Here is an 18,192-nt window from a genome sequence, read left to right on the forward strand (position 1 = left end):
AAAGAGGGGCAAGAAAAAATGAGTCACTTTAGTTCTTTAGAGCATTGCAGCAAAATCCTCCCCCACTCCATAGGTTCTCTAAAGGCCTAGTCTAGCAGCTCGTTTTGGATATTATTCTAATTTTTATATGCACTTTGAGGATGTAAATATAAAATGAGGGATGAAACCATCACAAAATGTGGTTAAAAAGCTGGAATGTTACAGCAATGCAGCATATTTTAAACTAAGTGTTTTACTCAGTTTCTGAACTTTGCTAATCCCATTACTGAAATGAAACACTCCTCTCTCATAAAAATGCACAGGTCATAATAGCTACAAAGTTTAATTCTAAAGGCATTTATATTACATGATACACTGGTAGCAAGATCACACAGTAAACACATTACTGGAAAAAGGGGAGGAGAGAAGAATCCAAACTTGCTTTGGCTATTAGGTTACTAGATCACCAGGGTAGCCATATGGTGACAGCAAGTTTTGTTTGGAGGCTTCAGGATTAAATTAATTTGTCCCATTTCTACAAATATTAGCATATATTGCAAATCTGCCACAACCATTGCTTTGAAAGTAGGAAGGAGAATAAACATGAGTAAGTTAATTCCAGGCAATATCTGTTTGGATCCCAGATAAGTGGCCTGATTCTGCAGCTACTTGGTGCAGAATTGCCATTCCACAGATTGGCTGAAGAGTTGAGCCTAGGCTTGCCAACTCTGTAATATTTAAAAACGAGACACTCCAGCAAGAGTGCTGGAACCTCCCCTGACCCACCCCTCCCCCCCAGGCCCCGCTCCTGCCTGCCTCTTTCTCCTGAGGCCCTGCCCCCATTCATTCCTCTTTCCCATTCTCTCCATCACTCACTGCTTTTCCCTTCTCCACGACTCCCTGCATGGGTCGGAAGGGACTCGCCTGCAGAGCCGGGGCTGGGAGCTGCAGCCACCCAATGCAGGTAGGGGATGGACCTGACTGAGTAGGGGCTGGCCCGGGTGATGACTCATCGCCTCCCTGCCTGCAATGACCAGATGTTGGGTGTCTGGTCAGTAGATCTGATTGGATACTATCAGGTCTCCTTTTTGACCGGACTTTCTGGTTAAAAAAAAAAACAACAAACAAACAGGCAACTGGCCACCCTAGTTGAGACCCTATGCACTGATCCTACAAACACTTTACTCAAGTTAACAGTCCACTTGTTTTTCGTGGGCCTACTCATGAGTAACATTACTCACATGCATGTTTGCAGAACTGGGCCGCTAGTCAATAACCCAAATATCTGGAGACGTGCTGAGGTTTGGTTAGTCATAGTGCCCCCTTTATTGTATTCATCAAGCATAAATTATGGTTAATATTCTACACACACAAAATATGAAGTTAACTCCTCAAAGACAAATAGGTTCTGAGTTACTGTCTCAGTAGCACCCATACAAATTTGCATTTGGAAATATCATTCCATCTTCACTTTTACATGAAACTTTCCTATCAGCTTGCAAAAGATAATTAAATAGGAAACCAATATCACATTAAAAAAGAACAGTCACTGTAGGGACAGTTATGAAATTAAAAGAATTAAAGTTATCTTAAGTTTGGTTAAGAAAATAATGTCTGATTTATAGTTTGCAGCTAGTAAGGAAAAGGCCCCAATCAGCAAGTAAAAGAAGGCCACGAGACTAATAAGTAATATTACCTATTACTTGCAGTGTGGGGCAGGATGTATGGTTCAAAAAGTAACAAATAAAATAAAGAGCAGCAGTAACATGACAAAACAAGGTTCTTAAAAGAAACAAGCACAAACCTTCCCACTGTTCTGTTAGTCAGCAAGAAGAGATAAGAGACCTCGGGAAGAAAGGAGATTGGAAATCTTATCTGTATTAAGACTAGAAATAAGGGTGAATCGTCTCAGATGGGTTTTTAGTTGAAGTCAGTCATTGGCAATGGCATCACCGCTGTTTGCACACTCTTAAAGGGTTCATTGCTAATACCTGGCTGATCATGTTGGAGCTGACCAATATGGGTCTAAAGCACCACTGGGTTTTGGCCATTTGGAAGTATCTTTATCAAATGCTTATAAATGTTCGGGTGTAGTGACTGCTTATTTTTAGACTGTTAAGCATGTTTAGAGCAACTGTATAAAATACCATTTGGCCTTTGGACTTAGAAGAATTTATGGTTAAATTAGTGCCTGGTGTTTTCCCATATTAACGTGAACTATGGGGAGGGATAGCTCAGTGGTTTGAGCATTGGTCTGCTAAAACCAGGATTGTCAGTTCAATCCCTGAAGGGGCCCACTTAAGCACTAAATCTGGGGCAAAATCAGTACTTGGGAAGGGGGCTGGACTTGATGACCTCTCAGGGTCCCTTCCAGTTCTATGAGATAGGTATATCTCCATATATTATTAATATTATTATTATTATGTTCCATTCTTTCTTAAGCACAGTGATTGGCTTTTTGTTTACCTAGATTAAAAAAATATTGTTCACTTAAGGACTCAATATATATGGCTCTGTTTAGAGAGATTAGATAGATATGGATTAGAGCTGAGCAAATCAGAATTTCTACCTGCAGGGAATTCCAATATTTCACCATTTGTTTTCCTCCCAAATCGGGACTTAAAGTCAAAATATCAAATTTTTTCTCAAAGTTTCCAAAAGATTTTGGTTCTGAAATGGTTCATTTTTATATAACTGAAAAGAAGTGTTTTGACGTTCCCAATCCAAAATGTTTCATTTGAAGTTAATTTGATATTAAACTGCATCTGCTTAAGGTATAGTGGTGCCCCATTGCTCTGATTCTTCCCTATGGGCCAGTCACCCTGGCCAAACTACATCTCTTGCAATGTACCATAGTCATATAATTCCCATGATTGATCATGAGACTCCTTCAGAGGGGAGGCCATGGTGCATCATGGGAAATGTAGTCTGGAAAGCTCAGATTTTGCAAAAACTGCATTTTCTCTGTCAAAAAATTATCTTGACAGAAAGTTCCCAACCTGCTCCAATATAAATGTATTTCTTGTAATACTAAATGTTAATATAGTTGATACTGCATAATTTCTATTGTACTATATATTAAGAATGGTTTAAAAATGTAAACACAAATTATTTACTCATTCTCTTCTGTTGAACACCATTTTAAGAAGCTAGACTTCTATAGTTGAGATGCTTCTTGTCTCCTTAATAATTTCTTCCAGTAGAGATGCTTACTGACAATTGCACTTATCAGAAAATAAGTGTATTGCCATTTTGAGGTCTATGTACACCAGAGAATGGGTTTTGAAGCTACTATCACAACTCAAAGTTCTAAGTCACTGGACTCAGCGGGGTGCACTTTGAGCCACCCCTTGCACAGGTACTTAGGTTTCTCCCAGTGATGTAATAATCCATTTCTTTCCAATGGGGGGCAAAAATATCCCTTTAAAGTAATCAGTGAAAGAGAATAAGAAGCAGAGGTTCCAAACCTTCATATCTTTGTGCAAAAAAGGGTGGATGAGTAGTATTCCATTAAAACATACCTCTTCTGAGGGTAACAATTAAACATTAGTAATTCTCTGCAATGTTTATACAAAAAAAATGCAAGACTACAATATGCTGTGAAAAACAAACTGGGTGAACATAGCCTCAGAAGTAAACATAACCATTTCCTTTGTTTAATATATCGGTAGGTAATAGCCCCCCAAAATACAGCAGCGGGTAAAGGAAATCCAGGGGCAACACAAAAGAAATAAAACTCTTGGGGAGGGAGACCGGCACCCTGGTTCCAGGAATATATTGTGTAACCCTGAAAGGTCAAATAGGATTCCTCTTGAGATCTGATCTAAGCAATAATTCTAGAATAATGTACAGAACACAGGTAAGTTGTTTTTCAGAAAGGTTGTGAACCCATTCTAGAAAGATATCATAGAATCATAGGACTGGAAGGGACCTCGAGAGGTCATCTAGTCCAGTCCCCTGCACTCATGGCAGGACTAAGTATTATCTAGACCATCCTTGAGAGGTGTTTGTCTAACCTGCTCATAAAAATCTCCAATGACCGAGATTCCACAACCCTCCCTACGTAATTTATTCCAGTGCTTAACCACCCTGACAGTTAGGAAGTTTTTCCTAATGTCCAACCTAAACTATACTTGCTGCAATTTTACCCTATTGCTTCTTGTCCTATCCTCAGAGATTTCCTTCCTCCTCCTTGTAACAACGTTTTGTGTACTTGAAAACTGTTATCATATACCTCCTCATTCTTCTCTTCTCCAGACTAAACAAACCCAATTTTTTCCATCTTCCCTCACTGGTCATGTTTTCTAGATCTTTAATCATTTGTGTTGCTCCTCCCTGGACTTTCTCTAATTTGTCGACATCTTTCCTGAAATGTGGCACCCAGAATGGGACACAATACTCCAGTTGAGACCTAATCTGCAGATTAGAGCGGAAGAATTACTTTTTGAGTCTTGCTTACAGCACTCCTGCTAATACAGTGGTCTCCAACCTTTTTACACCCAAGATCACTTTTTGAATTTAAGGACAACCCAGGGTCTACCCCACCCCTTCCCCAAGACCCCACTCCTTCCCCAAAGCCCTGCCATACTCACTCCATTCCCCCACCCCTCCATCGCTCGCTCTCTCTCTCCCACCCTCACTGGGCTGGGGGTTGGGGTTTGGGAGGGGGTGCGGGCTCTGGGCTGGGGCTGAGAGGTTTGCAGTGTGGGAGGGGGCTTCAGGCTAAGCCTGGGGCAACGGCTTGGGGTGCAGGACGGGGTGCGGGGTGCTGCCTCTGGGAGGGGGTTAGGTCAGGGGCTTGGGGTGCAGGAGGGGGTATGGGGTGCTGGCTCTGGGAGAGCAATTGGGGTGCAGGCTCCTGCCGGGCAGCACTTACCTCGAGTGGCTCCCAGGCGGCAGCACAGCAGGGCTAAGGCAGGCTCCCTGCCTGCCCCAGCCCCACGCCTCTCCCAGAAGGGCCCAACGCACCCGTGCGGCCCCTCGGGGGTGGGGGAGGGATACGTGAATCCACACGTTGACCCTCTATGCAGGCACTGCCCCCGCAGCTCCCATTGGCCACAGTTCCCCGTTCCTGGCCAATGGGAACTGCGGGGAACAATGCTTGCAGGCAGGAGCAGCGCACGGAGACCTCTGACCCCCTCTCCCTTCCCAGGGCCGCAGGGGTGTGATGGCCACTTCCGGGAGCAGCATGGGGCTGGGGCAGGCAGGGATCCTGCTTTAGCGGCAGCCCCGCTATGCCGCCAAAGAGCACAATCAACCGGGAGAGTCTCCAGGATCGACCAGTTGATCACAATCAACCGGTTGGTGACCACTGTGTTAACAGATCCCAGAATGATGTTTGATTTTGTTTGCAGTAATGTTACACTGTTCACTCATATTTAGCTTGTGATCCAGTATGACCCCCAGATCCCTTTCTGCAGTACTCCTTCATAGGGAGTCATTTCAAGTGGAGTACTTTGCATTTGTCCTTATTCAATTTCATCCTATTTACTTCAGACCATTTCTCCAGTTTGTCCAGATCATTTTGAATTTTAATCCTATCCTCCACAGCACTTGCAACCCCTCCCAACTTGGTATTGTCTGCAAACTTTATAAGTGTACTCTCTATGCCATTATCTAAATCACTGATGAAGATATTGAACAGAACCAGACCCAGAACTGATCCCTGCGGGACCCCACTTGATATGCCCTTCCAGGTTGACTGTGAACCACTGATAATTACATTCTGGGAATGGTTTTCCAACCAGTTATGTATCCACCTTATAGTAGCTCCATCTAAGCTGTATTTCCCTAGTTTGTTTATGAGACGATCGTGCAAGACAGTACCAAAAGCCTTACTAAAGTCAAGATATACCACATCCATAGCTTCCCCCCATCCACAAGGCTTCTTACCCTGTCAAAGAAAGCTATTAGGTTGGTTTGACATGATTTATTCTTGACAAGTCCATACTGACTTACTTATCACCTTATTATCTTCTAGGTATCTGCAAAGTGATTGCTTAATTATTTGCTCCATTATCTTTCCAGCTAGTGAAGTTAAGCTGACTGGTCTGTAATTCCCTGGGTTGTCCTTATTCCTCTTTTTATAGATTGGCACTATATTTGCCCTTTTCCAGTCCTCTGGAATCTCTCCCATATTCCATGACTTTTTGAAGATAACCACTAATGGCTCAGATATCTCCTCAGTCAGTATTCTAGGACATATTTCATCAGGCCTTGGTGATTAGAAGACATCTAACTTGTCTAAATAGTTTTTAACTTGTTCTTTCCCTATTTTAGCTGCTGATCCTACCTCATTTTCACTGGCATTCATTAAGTTAGATGTCCAACTGCTCATGAACTTTTTAGTGAAAAACAAAAAAGTCATTTAGCACTTCTGCCATTTCCACAATTTCTGCTATTGTTTCCCCCCCCCCATCGAGTAAGGGGCCTACCCTGTCCTTGATATTTCTCTTTATGTCTCAAGCTAGTTTAATCCTGTTTTGTGCCTTGGTGTTTCCGATTTTGTCCGTACATATTTGTGTTATTTGTTTATATTCATCCTTTGTAATTTGACCTAGTTTCCACTTTTTGTAGGATTCTTTTTTGAGTTTCAGATCAATGAAGATAGACTCATAGACTTTAAGGTCAGAAGGGACCATTATGATCATCTGGTCTGACCTCCCGCCTGATGCAGGCCACAAAGCCGTCCCTACCCTTTCCCTTGACTCTACTGTTGAAGTCCCCAAATCCTGTGGCTTAGAGACTTCAATTAGCAGAGAATCCTCCTGCTAGCGATCCCTGCCCCATGCTGCGGAGGAAGGCCAAAAACCTCCAGGGCCTCTGCCAATCTCAAGATCTCCTTGTTAAGCTAGGGTAGTCTCTTGCCATACTTCTTATGATCCACTACTTTCTTATCTAAGGCTGCACTCATATGTCCACTACTGATTGACATGGGCTGTCTGCAATTCACTTTTTCATTCCTGCCACATAAGTTGCCACCAGATGTGTTTTGTGGAACACTGCCCAATCCTGTGTCTTCAGGGCTTCCAAATACAAGAGGAAAGATTCTGCTACTTTTTGTGATAAACATTACCTAAAGGTCTTCAGAGCATTCAGGACTACCCTCATCTCCAGAACATTCACGTGCAGCTGCTATTCCTGAAGACCAAGGATGTTGGAAGAGGTGGCCCTTCATATCAGCTCCCCATCCCAGGAACAAATATACGTGGTCACTCGGTTTTGCAATGGAGAAAATTTGAAATCAAGACTTCATTGACATATAACCATTGTAGCTATCAGGCCAATCTTTTGCTGCATGGCTCTTGCTGATCCGGTTGGCTCTGAAAATCCTTTCCCTTATGTCCTGGACCCTATTCCAGAGCAAGAAGGCTTTGAGTTGAGCTGTGTCAAGTAAGTTGTATACTCCAACTGGTTTCTGGGAATAAGTTGGGACATTGACTAGTTTATCTTAAGCCCTAGTGGCACCAACATACCAATTGAGAGGCACTGCTTCTTATATCCCTTCCAGATTGCTATCCAAATATCCAGAAAGAGAAAAAATACACAGTTCTATCAGTGTAAATACATAGGCACTACCACCAACTATAGCTCATAGCTATCCCTTTCCTCTAGGAGAGGTACAATTGATCTCTAAAACCCAATTTTGAATTTTCCCTTAACCAGTTACCAATGGAAGTCTTTAACATTCAGAACAGGCTCAAATACTCCCTTTCTTTTGACCAATAGCACAGGCTCAATGACATCCTTTTGTCAGAAGGGATTAGATTTACTGCAGCTTCTCTTCAGGATGCAGAATTACAGCACATTCTGGAAGGGAGAAATTTGTAATTCTGAGTCATGCGTGTCCAAGAAGGGCCTTGCATGATAAATGGACTCTAGACTTGCTCTAATAGTAAGGGAGTACAAGACAGGCTGGCTAGTCACTCCAGAATTCAGAAACCTAGAGTTTTCTTCCAGAAGGAAGGCAAAGTGACTTTGCACGCACTGGGCACCGCAGAATCCAGAGCATATGTATGTGCTGGTTTCTTGGCAGGTACTTTCCTTAGAAGATAAAAGAATGAGGAGGAGGAGGAGGGGAGGATAACCTGAGAGAATGAGGGACAGATTTAATTATCTCAGCTTTCATAAGACTATCATCCATTTTCCCCCATCTTCAAAGTTTCATGGTCCTGAAACTTCTGGTGAAACCATCACACAAAGCCAAGGCCTAGTAAATGCAACAATGTGTCCGCAAGCATCAGTGGCACAGACAGCTGTCCCCATTGTTGTATCACCAAAGGATAGCCACACCCTGGCTTTGTCCACTCCTTCACAAGTCAGTTTCTTACAAACTCTTTGCTCCACACCCTTGGAGGTGGGGGGTACACAGTTCCACAGCTTGAACTGGTGTTTTCCCATATAGAACACATACTGTTGTTCCCAATGTGAGCTGACAATATCCCAGACTGAAAAAATCTGTGTCCAAGGGCATCCTATGGAGTCATGCTATGGCACTATCATGATTGCGGCTGCCTCCATCACCATAATCTTTTGGAGAGGGAGGGAGAAATAATCTGAGGATATCCCTCCATTTTCCAATAACCATCTTGGAGACATCCAGAGTGGTATGAAGCTGCTGCCAAACCTCACCAACTGGTCAAGCCTAAGATGGAAGAGGGGCACTTATTACATCATCTGGGAAATGAGGCCAAACACCTCAAAATCACAGCCTTGGGGTTTTCCTGGATTGTCTGCACATCAAAAGAAGAAATCTTAATCTGTTCAATTAAATGGAAAAAAGGATCAGCCCATACTGGAGAGAATTATCTTGCTCTTCTTCCCTCAGAGATAGTTCTTGGCTTCTGCTACTATTATCCTCTGTATCCAAACAGCAGTCTTGCTCGTTTTCAGCAGTGTCACTGTCACCCTAAGCAGGCAGTGTAGTGAGTACTAAATCAATGCTGCTAAAATCTGTATTAGCAACTGTGCACCAATGCTACCAGTAACGGCTGCACCAAAGGCATCTGTGCATCAAAAGCTGTCTCCAGAGACACACAGTTCAAGGTCAAGAGACTAGGCTGGGCTGGACTTGAGACCTCTTGAGGTTCCTTCCAGCCCTACATTTCTATGATTCTATAGAAGGTGAGAGACGCAGTTCCAGGTCAAGAGATGCATTTCCAGTGAGCCCTGAAGTCAGACTAGGACAAAGCAAGAGAATCCAGTCTAGACCTACAGTAGGAGGCACAGTCAAGTATTAAGTGTCCTGAGGGTGAGCCTCTATGTGATGGGGTGTCCACACCACACTAGGCCTGAGTAGGAAAAAAAGGCCAATTATCCCCATGGCAGGCTGCCCCTGGAGGAGAGTCAGGGCCGGCTGAGCTGAGGAGATGAAGGAGATAAAGCCCAGCAGGGCAGGGGCAGGCTGAGCTGTATAAAACCAGGAAATAGAGAGCAAGAGGGGGCAGCAGGAAAGAACTGGGTGCCACTCCCTAGAGATGATGGCAATTAGCAAAAGACAAGGAGGAATCCCAGGAGAAGTATGCCCAGGGATCCTGCCTGAGAATACAGACGCTGGCAACAACCTGAGAAGAGGTGAAATCGCCACACGGAGCAGAGGAAGCTCCAGTGGTGACCAAAAGGGGGCAGGGGCAGAAGACAGAAGAGAGGTAGGAAAGAGCCCAGGGAAAGAGCAACAGGGTTCAAGCCTGCACGGACTGCGGTTGCTGGGTTTAGGGTCCCTGGCTGGAACCTGGAGCAGTGGATGGGCCTGGGTTCCACTGCCAGCCACTGGGGAAGTGGCACAGTTGGGGCAGTGGACTGAAAGACTGTCTGAGATGGTTCGTCCAGTGGGACTTTGATACCACAGAAGAACTACTACAGTGACCTGGCCAGAGGGCCAAGCCATGAAGAGGGAGCACCCTGAGTCACGAAGGAGGAAGTAACCTGAGTCCAGAGACAGAGAGACAGACACACTACAGGGTACGCAACTGAAGGCATACAGGGCATCAGACTGGTCAAGAGCTAATCCCCAGATGAACCACCAGGAGGTGCCCAACAGTGAATAGTGAACCGCATTACACGCTATTTGAATGTCTCGAGGTTGGCAGTAGGCATCTCCACCATTCTAAATGTTTCAGGCTATTTTTTCCTTAAATTAACAGTGGATCTGTATAATAAAGTCTCTGTATACATACTTTGCAAAGCCAATGAAGTCTTCATGGTTGGTATTGATGTAAGATACCTGGATATCAATTAGCAGCAGTACCTACCAGGAAGAAAAAAAGGAAAAAGAAAATTTGAGTTTGCTGCATTATTGAATATTGTCTTTTATAATCATTCTGGCCAAAAGCAGTACTACCTACTAAATCAAATCTTGTTTCTTTACTTATTTAGCAAACTAGGCTATAATGGAACTATCAGTCAACTACCTCCCTCAGCTTTCTTACAGTTGCCTCATTATCAGCTTCTGTAAAATTTAATTAAGACTAACCATATCTAGCCAAAGGGGAGTTTAATACATATCACAGATTCTAGCACTATATTTTGCAGGATAGGCAATATTTGGTCTCTTATTGCTACTATTACTACACCAGGCTAGTCAGGAACCTCTATGAAGAATTAGGGCTCTATGGTGTTAGGCACTGTACAAACATGTAACAAGTCTGCCCAATGACCTTACAGTTGAAGTGTTGGACAGGATAAAACAGGTGGATGAAACTAACAGGGGTGGGCTGGTGGGTGAAGCAACAAAATGAACAGTTTAGCAAAACAGAGGTTTCAGCTTGCTACTTGAGTAGCCTTGATCTGTTGGTGTCTCAGATGGATAATTGTACTGAAACATCATGATCAATTTAACCTGGAAATATCTTAATACACACAAAGAAAAGACCGCCCTCCTGCAGCCTTCCTAAAGTGTGTGCCAGGACAGTGCAGACATGACCCCGCTTTCCTCCTGCCATCTTTTCAGATGCTTGCTCCCCAGCAGGGATCAGGAATGAACCATCCCTGTGCTCTGAGGAATGCAGGGACTGCTACAATAGAAGGCCCTTGCTCAACCACGCAAAAAAGGAGAAAGGTTTTTTGCATGGCTCTCCTCCCCTAGCAAAAGCCTCATGAGTTGAGGGCACGGGCCAGTCACAGGTGTTTAACTGTAGTGTAGACATCCCCTAAGTGTGTAAAACTGCATAATTATCAAAACCTCTCCAAGTCTATGCCTCGGGGCAACAACTTATTATTGCCAGAACACTGTGGGTAAGAATACTTTGATGCATAGGCCCTATTAAAGAAAACTAATAAGAGTTTTAATTTGATAAAATAATGTAATGTGACCTTCCTACTAGGATACCAATCTCTCTATATCCAACAAAAACCACTATGGAAAAAATAGTTACTTCTGAGTAAAGTCTTTACTACTGAATGCCTTATTGTGCCTGGGCATTGCATCAAACAATCCTCTTCACCAAGTCCTATACCACTAGACTACACAATTTTGCTCCTTTTCTTGTGTAATTGGTTTTTCTCATGAAATCCAATATTATTTTTAAACCCCTTTCATTTCACCAAAAATTTGTACAATTGCCACTGCAGAGCTCCCAGAACACTGTACCCCCCAAAGATATTTTCTTTTTATTCCTCAAAGGGGAGATTTTCAAAAGGCAGAGGGGAGCCCAACTTCCACTGAAAGTCAATGGGAGCTGAACAAAAAAACTTCAGAAACAGACTTCAAAGAGAAACAGCAGAACTAAAATTCATATGCAAATTTAACACCATTAATCTGGGTTTGAACAGAGACTGGGAGTGGCTGGCTCATTACAGAAGCAGCTTTTCCTCTCCTGGAATTGACACCTCCTCATCTATTATTGGGAGTGGACTACATCCACCCTGATTGAATTGGCCCTGTCAACACTGGTTCTCTACTTGCGAAGTAAATGCCTGCTCTCCATGTGTCAGTATATAATGCCTGCATCTGTAACTTTCACTCTATGCATCTGAAGAAGTGAGGTTTTTACCCACGAAAGCTTATGCCCAAATAAATCTGTTAGTCTTTAAGGTGCCACCAGACTCCTTGTTGTTTTAATGGAAGCTGAGTGGCTCGGCTTGGGCCTTCTGAATGTCTCCCTACTAGCCTGACCAATTTTAATACAGTAATTGTTAACAGCATAAGTAAATTATAGGTACATGTATCACTGTCTGTGCCTGGACACTGTCAGATTTGCATACAATTTGAACAAAAAGAAGTTAGAAGCTCTCTGAATTCACATACATAGGAAGCTGATATTTTCTCCTCATCTCTGGGCACGTGAGAGGAAGGAAAAAGACGGTTACCTTTTCGTAACTGGTGTTCTTTGAGATGTGATGCTCATGTCTATTCCACAATAGGTGTGCGTGCTTGCCATGTGCACTGGTGCCGGAAGTTTTTCCCCTAGCAGTACCTGTAGGGGGGGAGCGCCCCCCGCAAGCCCTGGAGTGGCACCTGCCTGGCGCGGTATAAGGGGAGCTGCATGCTCCCCCCACTCTCAGTTCCATCTTGCCAGACAACTCCGGCAAGGAGGGCAGGATGTGGAATAAACAGGAGCAACACATCTTGAAGAATACCAGTTACAAAAAGGTAACTGTCTTTTCTTCTTCGAGTGATTGCTCATGTGTATTCCACAATAGGTGATTCCAAGCTATACCTTCTGGAGGTGGGTAGGAGTTCCCAAGTTCTCAGGACGGAGTACCACCCTGCCAAAATCCGGCATCATCCCTGATTTGGGAGACCATCGCATAGTGCGAGGTGAACGTGTGAACCAAAGACCATGTGGCAACCCTACAAATGTCCTGTATAGGGACGAGGGCCACGAAGGCAGCCGACGAGGCCTGCACCCGAGTCGAGTGCGCCCTCACAATGGGTGGCGGGGGGGACACACGCCAACTCATAACAGGAGCAGATGCACGAAGTGATCCAGTTGGAAAGCCGCTGAGTGGAAATCGGCTGGCCTCTCGCGCGCTCAGCTGAGGCGGCGAAAAGTTGTGAGGACTTTCTGAATGGCTTGTTCTGCTCGAGGTAGAAAGCAAGAGCCCACCTCACATCGAGCGTGTGGAGACGGTGCTCCTCACTAGTCATGTGAGGCTTGAGGCAGAGGACTGGTAGAAAAATGTCCTGACCCATGTGGTAGGCAGAGACCACCTTCGGGAGGAACGCGGGGTGTGGGGCGGAGCTGGCCCTTGTCCTTATGAAAGACCATATAAGGCGGCTCGGAGATCAGGGCCCTGAGCTCCGAGACCCGACTGCCCGACGTGATAGCAACCAGGAAGGCCACTTTCCATGAGAGGTGAGACCGGGAACACATGGCTAACGGTTCAAACTGAGGCCATGTAAGACAAGCCAGCACCAGATTCAGGTCCCATTGTGGGACCAGGGGCTTAGAATATAGGTAAAGCTGGTCCAAACCCTTAAGGAACCGGCCAGTCATAGCATGGGAGAACACAGTGTGTCCTTGCACCAATATGGCCGCCAGGTGCACCCTGACGGATGAGGGCGCCAGGCCCTGGGCCCTCAGGTGGAGGAGGTAATCAAGGATAAGCTGGATCGGGGCGGCTGTTGGGGACACACCTTGGTCCGCCGCCCACCTAGAAAACCGAGACTACTTAGCCATGTAGGAGCGGCGAGTGGAGGGCCGTCTACTTTCAAGGAGGACGCACTGAACCTGTTCTGAGCATGTCCTTTCCTCGCCACCTAGCCACTGAGCAGCCATGCCGTGAGGTGAAGAGCTGCCAGGCTGGGGTGGAGGAGACGGCCCTGGTCCTGAGAGGGCAGGTCCGGGCGGAGCGGCAACGGCCATGGCAGAGCCACCACCAGGCCTGAGAGGGTCCCGTACCAGTGCTGCCCGGGCCATGCTGGGGCAATGAGGCGGACCCTGGCTTTGTCCATCTTTATTCTCTCCAGGACCTTGCTGATCAGAGGGAACGGGGGAAAGGCATAGAGAAGCTGACCAGGACAGGCTAAAGGCATCGGAGATAGTGCCTTTCCCATTGGCCCCCCCCGGAGCAGAACCGGGGGCATCGTCGGTTCTGCCGGGTCATAAATAGGTCCACCTGGGGAGTTCCCCACCTTCAGAAGAGCTGGTGGGCCACTTCCGGGTGTAGAGACCACTCGTGCTGAGAGGAAAAGTCTCTGCTCAAGTGATCCGCCCTCAAGCAGGTGAAAGGCTTTTAGGTGGATGTCATGAGCTATACAGAAGTCCCACAGACTGAGGGCTTCGTGGCAGAGGATCAGGCCCCGCCTTGCCTGTTGATATAGAACACTGAGGCTGTGTTGTCCGTAAGAACCCTGACTACCTTGCCCTTCAGGTGCGAGCGGAAGGCCATACAGGCCAGTCGCACCGCCTGAGTTCCTTGATGTTTATATGAAGGGTTAGGTCTTGCAGAGACCACAGGCCTTCGGTCTGAAAATTCCCCACATGGGCCCCCCAGCCCAGGTCCGATGCATGGGACACCAGCTCCAACGATGGGGCCTGGTCCCTGAACGGGACCCCTTGGAGCATGTTGCTTGGGGCGGACCACCACTGCAGGGAGGTGATCACCAAATTCGGCATGATGAGGACCTTGCCCATTCTCTCCGTGACCGGGAGAACTTTAAGGCCAGTTAGAGCTGGAGAGGCTTCATCCTGAGTCTGGCGTGGCGGACCACATACTTGCACACCAACATGTGACCTAGCAGCTGCAGGCAAGCCCTGGCTGTCATCACCGGGAACATTGCGATTGAGTTGATGAGCCCTATCAGGGTCTCGAACCTGACTGGGGGGAGAGAGGCCCTGGCCGACGTTGCATCCAGGAGCGCCCCGATAAACTCTATGCGTTGGACCGGGACTAACGTGGACTTGGTATTATTTACCATCAGGCCCAGGGTGGTGCATGTGGACAGGAGGAGTGCCACATGATCCCTCACCTGCGATCAGGAGGTGCCCTTGACCAGCCAGTCGTCCAGATAGGGGAATATCTGGACCCCCGGCGCCTGAGGTAGGCCGCTACTACTGACATGCACTTTGTAAAGACCCTGGGGGCAGTGGACAGACCAAACAGGAGGACTGTGAATTGGTAGTGATTCTGTCCCACCACGAAATGGAGGAAGTGCCTGTGCCCTTCGAATATGTGGATGTGGAAATATGCGTCCTGTAGATCGAGGGCAGTGTACCAGTCCCCGGGATCCAGAGAGGGGATAATAGAGGCCAGGGAAACCATGCGGAATTTGAGTTTCACCATGTACTGGTTCAGACCTCGCAGGTCCATGATGGGCCTGAGCCCCCCTTTGGCCTTCGGGATAAGGAAATACCGGGAGTAATACCCCTTGCCCAGGAACTCCTTGGGCACCACATCTATCGCTCCTAGTTCCATGAACCGCCTGACCTCCTGCTCAAGCATAGCCTCGTGTGATGGGTCCCCCAAGAGGGATGGGGGGGGGGCGAGTTGGGCAAGGAGGAGGCAAACTGAAGGGTGTAACCTCGGGAGATGGTGTTGAGGACCCATCGGTCCGAGGTGAGCCACGACCATTCCGGGAGGAAAGCACACAACCGATTGGAAAAAGGGAGCTTTATTGGGGGTGGATCCCTGCTGAGAACTGGCCAGGTACCCCCGAGCATCCCGTCAAAAAACACCTTTTACCTGCCTGCTTGCCCTTAGAGGACCCAAGCTGGGGGGCAGGCCGAGACTGCTTTTGCGGGCGTTTTCTATAGTCCTACTGCTTCTTATGGGTGGCCTCGTACTTCGGGAGGGCGGCCTGGGCAGAAGCCTGCTGTGGCTTGAACTTGGATTTTGCAGGAGCAGGGACATAGAGGCCCAAGGTCTGGAGGGACATGCGGGAATCTTTCATGCCATGCAGCCTTGTGTCTGTTTCCTCAGCAAACAGAGCATTCCCGTCGAAAGGGAGATCCTGCATTGACGATTGCGCTTTGCTGGATAGCCCAGAGAGCAGGAGCCATGACGCTCATCTCACAGACAGCGCTGAGGTCATGGATCGTGCGGCCATGTCCGTTGCATCCGAAGCAGCTTGCAGGGATGCCCTTGCGGCCGCTGCCCCTTCCTCCATGAGTGCCTTAAACTCCTTTTTATTGTGCTCTGAGAGTGAATCCTTGAACTTGGGGAGGGATCCCCAGAGATTAAACTCGTAGCGACCCAGGAGAGCCTGATGGTTTCCTACTCTTAGCTGGAAGCTTGACGATGAATAAATTTTTCTCCCGAAAATATCCAGCCTCCGAGAGTCTTTGTTCTTAGGGGTCGGGGCTGGCTGCCCCTGCTGTTCCCTGTGGTTGACCAACTCAACCACCAAGGAGTTGGGCACCAGGTGGGTATACAAACACTCATGCCCCTTAGTGGGTACAAAGTACTTGCGTTCCACCTTCTTAGAGATGGGAGCCAATGAGGCTGGTGTTTGCCACAGGGCATTTTAAATCCTTGTCACCCCTTCATGGAGCGGCAAGGCCATCCTGCTCGGTGCCAAGGGGGACAGCACATTGAACAGGGAGTCTGAGGGCTCCTCCATTTCCTCTGCTTGGAGGTGGAGGCTCGCTGCCATCCTTTTTAAGAGGTCTTGGTGGGCCCGATAGTCCTCCTGCGGGACGGAGTGGGGGCGTGGCCACAATCAGCTCCGCCGGACGGGGCGAGGAGGCTGGTGTGGTACTTTGGGTGTCAGCCAGCACCAGAGGATCCACCACCTGGTCGGACTCCAGGCACGCTGCTGAGGACATGGGTCCCACTGACTTCTTTCTTGGCAGTCTAGGGATGGAGGCCAACAGTGCTTCCGACGCCCCGGCCACCGAGCAAGTCCCCACCAGGGCCTGCACCAGAGGCCCCGGTGCCCACTGGTACCACTGGGCTCGCCAGAACGCTCAGTGCCATTGCACTTGCTGAGGCACCGCACCGGTGGGGCCGGCCGTTCGGGCTGGCTAGCCTGGCCTGTAGACAGGCAGCTGTGAGCGGAGGCTGGGCTGGCATACAACCCACTGCTGCCTCTGCACCGGGAGTAGCAGTGGTGCTGGGATCTACGCAGGCCACGGGACCGTGATCTCAAGGTGGAGGAATGGCACCGACGGTAGTAGCTGCTCCACAAACAGCCTCGACGGGCAGACCCACGACAGCGAGATGCCAGTGATCGACACCCGGGGCTACGGTGCCTTAACGGAGACTTGGAGCGGGAGTCCAAGCGGGAAGAGCGTCGATGGTCATGCTGCGACCGATTGTGGTACCTCCGAGACGAGGCCAGTTGGCAACGTCCATCACGGTCCCGTCGGTTTTTGCTCCGAAGACGAGCGGTGCCCGGAGTCCTGGTCGGACGGCACCCATCCAAACAGTCTGGCCGGAGTCGAGGGCAATCCACATGGCCTGAGCCCTGAACGGTTGCTGGGACATGAGTGGTGTCAGGAATGTTCCCTCGACCGAGACCAGTACCAGGCCGGCCGCGACTGCAGTGATCCCAGCGGCGGCTTGCCCCTGGAGCGTGAAGGCCGACATCAGCGGAGCTCTGGGCACCAGCATGGACATAACATCGCTGGCAACCTGGAGGGCTTTGGGCGTATATGGCATCCGGACATCCGGAGAGGCCTGCTCCGAAGAGGCCAGGCTACTCCGCTCAATATCAGTCGGAGGCCTAGGGCCTGGTGGGGATCAAGGGCTGCCCGACATGGGGCTAGCCTCTGTCCCAGACTTCCCTCGGTGCCCTTGTGGAGAAGGCGTCTTTCCGGTCCTCTTGGTGTGCCCCATGGATGGGGAGCGGTGCCGACTGGTCGATGGTACCGGAGAGTCTCCGCGTACAGACACTGCGGTGCCGGGTACCGGTTCGGAGCTATGTGCCGGGGTCGGGGCCAGCGCTGACTCCATCAAGATGGCCCGGAGCCTAACGTCCCTTTCTTTTTTGGTCCGGGGCTTGAACGACTTGCAGATCTTGCACCTTTCGCTGATATAGGTTTCTCCCAAGCAGCACAGACAGTCCGCATGCGGGTCACTCCTTGGCATAGAATGCCTAAAAGAGCCGTACGACTTAAATCCCAGGGCACGGGGCATGCCCCGGCCTGGGCTCACTAACTAACTAAATTAACTGAAATACCTAACTGACTACAGGTACTAATGAATGGACGAACAGTTCTGGGGACATGAGCAGTTCCGACTCACCTTCACTGGCGGCAAGAAGGAACTGAGGGTGGTGGGAGCGTGCAGCTCCCCTTATACCGCACCAGGCAGGCGCCACTCCAGGGGACG

The 18,192-nt window shown here is 48.2% G+C and overlaps 1 protein-coding gene across 6 annotated transcripts in view; it reads right to left on the reverse strand.

The window, feature by feature from the left end:
* DNM3 (dynamin 3) overlaps window positions 1-18,192 on the reverse strand; it is a 325,491-nt gene that overhangs the window by 190,201 nt on the left and 117,098 nt on the right. For all 6 annotated transcript variants that reach the window (XM_034778298.1, XM_034778297.1, XM_034778295.1 and 3 more), the window contains exon 12: window positions 10,155-10,225. In XM_034778298.1, coding sequence (XP_034634189.1) covers window positions 10,155-10,225 — 71 coding nt within the window. The remainder of the gene's footprint in view (window positions 1-10,154; window positions 10,226-18,192) is intronic.

Source organism: Trachemys scripta, chromosome 8 (genome assembly GCF_013100865.1).
Source record: "Trachemys scripta elegans isolate TJP31775 chromosome 8, CAS_Tse_1.0, whole genome shotgun sequence".
NCBI lineage: Eukaryota > Metazoa > Chordata > Testudines > Emydidae > Trachemys > Trachemys scripta.